General features: G+C 39.8%; 1 protein-coding gene across 1 annotated transcript in view; it reads right to left on the bottom strand.

Annotated features, from left to right (window-relative positions):
• The window catches only part of LOC308322586 (protein eva-1 homolog C), a 4,941-nt gene extending 1,095 nt beyond the window's left edge, over positions 1 to 3,846 (bottom strand). The window contains exons 1-6 of the mRNA XM_080773953.1: positions 3,700 to 3,846; positions 2,145 to 2,350; positions 1,351 to 1,474; positions 1,020 to 1,169; positions 626 to 769; positions 3 to 74 (exon numbers count right to left, since the gene is read on the bottom strand). Of these exons, the coding sequence (XP_080630079.1) occupies positions 3 to 74; positions 626 to 769; positions 1,020 to 1,169; positions 1,351 to 1,474; positions 2,145 to 2,350; positions 3,700 to 3,799 (796 nt within the window). The 5' untranslated portion in view covers positions 3,800 to 3,846. The remainder of the gene's footprint in view (positions 1 to 2; positions 75 to 625; positions 770 to 1,019; positions 1,170 to 1,350; positions 1,475 to 2,144; positions 2,351 to 3,699) is intronic.
• Between the last annotated feature and the right edge of the window lie 843 nt (positions 3,847 to 4,689).

Below are 4,689 nucleotides of genomic sequence, written 5' to 3'. Positions count from 1 at the left end.
ACCATGCGTGTAGTCAGAGATCAGGAAGGGATCCGTGGATCCACGACCCACATCCTCGAGAAGGTATCGAGGCACTGAAGAAAACAATGTAAATTTTTCACATGAGACCTGATGCAACTAACCATGCTGCCTCAAAAACAAAGTAGTTGCTCTGCCAAATTTGTGCTGTGAGTGACACTGCAGTATTGATTCCAAAAAATACTTAAGATGTAAAAATCACATTTTCTTCTAAATATCAATGCATTGCTGTAAATTCACAGATTTTCCAGAGATTTAAAATATATATATTAGTAATAGTGGAAAAAAGCAGATCTACAAGCTCTCAGTCACAACATCACGCTGTGAATCGTTATGTGAGCTTGAAAGTCTCTTCACCATGTGAAATAGGGTTATAATTAATGTGGCCTATAGTAGCCTATTTACTATAGCAATGTGGTGGAGTCAAAAGTACAATATTTGTGTTTGAAATGTAGTGGAAATAAAGTCAAGAAACATGAGTATCCAAAAACACAAATAGCCTACTCAAGTAAAGTACAGATACACTCATGTAAATGTACTTCCTTTCCGTCCACCACTGACTGACTGCTCACAAACAGTAACATCCTCCCTGTGCCGTGTCACTCACCACAAGTGAAGGACACTCGCAGGTGTTTCCTGGTGCCAGGGAAGCAGGGGTCCCCGAAGGTCTGAGTGTCTGCCAACACTGAACAGTTAGCTCTGCCATGGCACTTTCGCGACACCTTCCGCAGGGCTGATGGGGACAGACACTCTGAGGAAGATGTAGTGTGATTCGAAGTTGTTATTAATCTTACAAACGCACTGATTAGCTATTAGCTGTTATCAGATTTAGACTTGTTAAATATATTTGATCTCCTTTGAATGGATCACAATTATGGATCATTCATGTTTTACCCTCAATTAACAGATAAACAAAGCACAGCCATTCTCAATCAGATTTACTTAAATTGGTACTTTGACCACTAGATGGCACTTAAGTTCCATGCATTAGAGTTTCAGACCCATGTCAACATGGGCAGTTTCCTGAGGGCAGTTGGGACTTCCATGCAGTAGGTGTCCAAAGGTGGCAGAGTAGATGGCCAAGACAGTGTCATTCTTGCATGCCAGCCTCAGGCGCTCATTTTCACACACCAACCTTGTACGATGGTGCTCTGAAAAGAAACTAGTAGTCACTAGTAGTAGTATATATATTTTTGACGAACTAAATAATCCAAAATATATTGTGAGCATATAAAATAATTGATGTAGTGTAGGCCTAAGTCATATATAAACAGCTAAACTCCAAGAGCATTTGCTCTGGTTATATGATTTTAAGTTAACCATAATGAATACCTGGACGGCATTTGTAGGAAACCACAAGATATTTGCTGGTGAGTGGGCAGGGGTCTTGTCCAAACACTGGACTAATGACAGGGATATAACAGGAGCGCCGGTCCTGACATTCTGACACTACTTTCTGCAACGACAAGAAAACATAACCACTGTCAGTCAGTCACACAGTTTTGATTTATCACATCCACTCAGTGTTACTTAATTGTTTTATACTTGCAGCATTAGGTTTGTTTTTACATGATTAAGGAAACACTGAGGTAATAATAATACCATAGGTAATACCAAACATGTTCTTTGACTTTGACTCTTTTATATAGAGTGGTGTATCCGGAGACCCCCAAAGATACAGATAATTCATAATTAGTAACCAAATTGACCCTTAGAGTTCTTTATAGAAATGTGTATCAGCAAAGTTAAGTGAACAGTGATTTTACATAGGACTACAATGGAAACATGCCCTTGGGGCCTTTTGTGTTATCCTTTTTAGCATTGTTGTATAAGTGTAGGCCTACCTTTGTACTTTTTGGAAACAGCTTGACAGTGAGGGTTCAACAGTTCGAACTAATCGTTTCAATCGACTTTTCTTTTTTTTTAAGAGACATTTTCAACATTTTACCTCATGGATTGATAAACAAAAAGCCAATCTACAAGCTGATATACTGATTGATTAATTTAAAAAAGTACAAATAGAATAATCATTAGGAAAAGAATCAATAGTTGCAGCCGTAATAGTGAGGTATTGATGAAGTGCTTCATTTTCATGAAATGCAGACAACAGATCATGAGATGGTTACCTCCATAGCAATGGAAGACATACACTCAGTGTTGTCTTCCCCAGGTGTGGTTGTGTTAGCAGAGGGGCATAAATGTTGACCTGGCACACGTCGTCCATAGAACGCTGATAGGACAGCTATAGATGTCCTTGAGGGACACTTGATGAGGAGCGTGCCCCCTTCACAGGCATGGGTGGTGTGGTTCTTCAGAATTTTGTGGAGATATACTGGAAGATAAGACAAATTGATGCAAATGTAATAGTATGCACATGTCGTCGGTGTGATATGTTTTTGGTGATGTAATAGTAGGATTTCAGAAGTTTGTGGACCTCAGTGTGTTATAGTCTACAATGATGAAAACTGAAAGAGAAGATAAATGACTAACAGAAGCAGCATTGTAATTATGTCCTCCCTGATGCAAAGCGAGTGCATGTAATCCAGAAGATAAGTGGATAATAAATTTAGCGCACATATTATGTGCGCTAATCAAACAAACACCCTATCTAATCTGAAGGGGAGTGGTTTAATGTGCCATTTATCTCAAGATTAGAATATACTGTATTCATCACATCAGTCATATTTGAATCATATCTATAAAAGCAGAAGTGCACCATGACATAAGCCATAACTAAAAGTGTGATCTTATGTTTGAATGTGTTAACTTACAAATTACAATTAAACCTACTGACATGTTAACGAAACAGGGAATGATTGACTGACTCAGTTCTCACTAAGGCACACTTTAGGGATTTATTAGATGCTTATTTATCCCCTCCCTGCTCTGGTTGACAAGTGGGCAGTGTCCCAAACACTGGGCGCAGTTCTCCAAGACAACATTTGACCTCATGAGTCATGGATACAAATGCATTGGGCCAAGTAAATATAGACAGTGAATGGTCATCTAAGCCTCCCCTCCCATTGCACGTCCTGTCGTTGTACCCTACATGTGTTTGTGGGCTACACACGTCTTCCTGGCTGTGTGCCTCAGTGGTAACTTCAGGGTGCAACAGAGTACCAGGCACTCGCTCACAATGAACTATTATTAGGACTAAGACATGTACACATACACAGATACAGATCGTTATCAGGGTCAAGTAGGCTACATCTAGGCTGCATTGTTGGCAATAGAGGTATCATTGATAAAGGCTAGCATTGTCATACTCGCAGAGACTTCTCTGTCCTGAACAGAATCAGCATTATCATAAACGTGTGTCAACAATTCAGACATTCACCAAAAGATTTCTAGTATTTCTACCTATATCATATGCATGAATCTCAAGTGTATTTTGTTTATTGCTTTGAAAGTACCTCTGGAAAGACTCGGCTTCAATATGTTGAGATATAGCCCATTCTGGATGATTTAAACTAAAAGCACAGAGAGGAGAACCCCTGGTTCTGGTGGCTCAGCATGAGCCATTGCAGCTGTTTGTAGCACTGGATATGCAGAAGATAAACAAGGGGATGCTTGATGTCTTTCAGGAGCTTCCTTTGCACCATTTACTACCAAGTTGAACAGATCAACCTCCTGACTTTGACCCATACTTCTAAGAAATTCTGAATGTCAAAATGCACTCACCAGTGAAGTCAGGAGCAGACAGTGTAGTGTGTGTGTTTAGAGCCAAGAAGAGAAGAGACAGAAAACAGCAGCACCTGTTGAAACTCCATGGAACCATCATCGCACATATCTCGCATAACGCCAGAGAGTTTAATCGCAATGACTTGCGTTACTGACCCATTGCGTGCGAGTGTCTTGTAGGGTCAATGATGCCATTGTGTTCGCCAAAGAACAGCCCCCCAGTGACCATAAAGCAGCTGACTGCCTTGAGCAGAGCTCATACAGACATTTGTGTACCTTTATGTTGTATTAGTTGATCAACTCCTGTGCACAACTGTGAGGAGTTCACTAAATATTTTACTTTGTCTTGTGGGAAGAAATCTTTGCCCTCTCTATTGGCAAAATCAAGACACTGCCATTATTCTTATGGGCTTAAATTGTCAAAACCAAGGACCCTGTTCATGGAGATAAGGTACCTTTTTTCAGGGAGTGACTTCCAGTTGCTGTGTGTCCCGTGGAGATATGACAATTTATCTCCATGAGATAGGGCTTTCCTTTTCCTCTGTGGAAAGGAAAGAGGGAAGACATAGGTCAGTGGCAAGTCACACTTTTCCATTTTGTCTTTTCCAGGAACACTGAGACATTTTCACTTTCAAAACATCCTTACAATGTAGCCAATGAAACAAAACAAAAAATGCTCTGATTTGATCATTAATTAGTTTCTAGTAAGCTGTCTTTCTCAATCCTGGTTGTCATAACAACCAAACACTGGAGTCTGCAATCACCAGCAGTGAGTGCATTACATGGAAGCTATAAACAGACACATCTGTGTAGGGTGCGGATGTTATCAATGATGATATGAAAAAGGCCATACAAGATATCTTCATACCTATCTGATTGGCACAGCATAAACTTAGAATATATATAGAAATTGCATCAAACAAATCAAACAATTCCAAGAAGTCTCCTATGTACTGTAGGTTGATATATGGTAAACACAAGTCCAGATCA

This window comes from Protomyctophum bolini, assembly GCF_963924005.1.
Source record: "Protomyctophum bolini genome assembly, chromosome: 10".
NCBI lineage: Eukaryota > Metazoa > Chordata > Actinopteri > Myctophiformes > Myctophidae > Protomyctophum > Protomyctophum bolini.
Note: the sequence above shows the minus strand (reverse complement) of the source record. Positions and strands in the feature narration are given on the sequence as shown.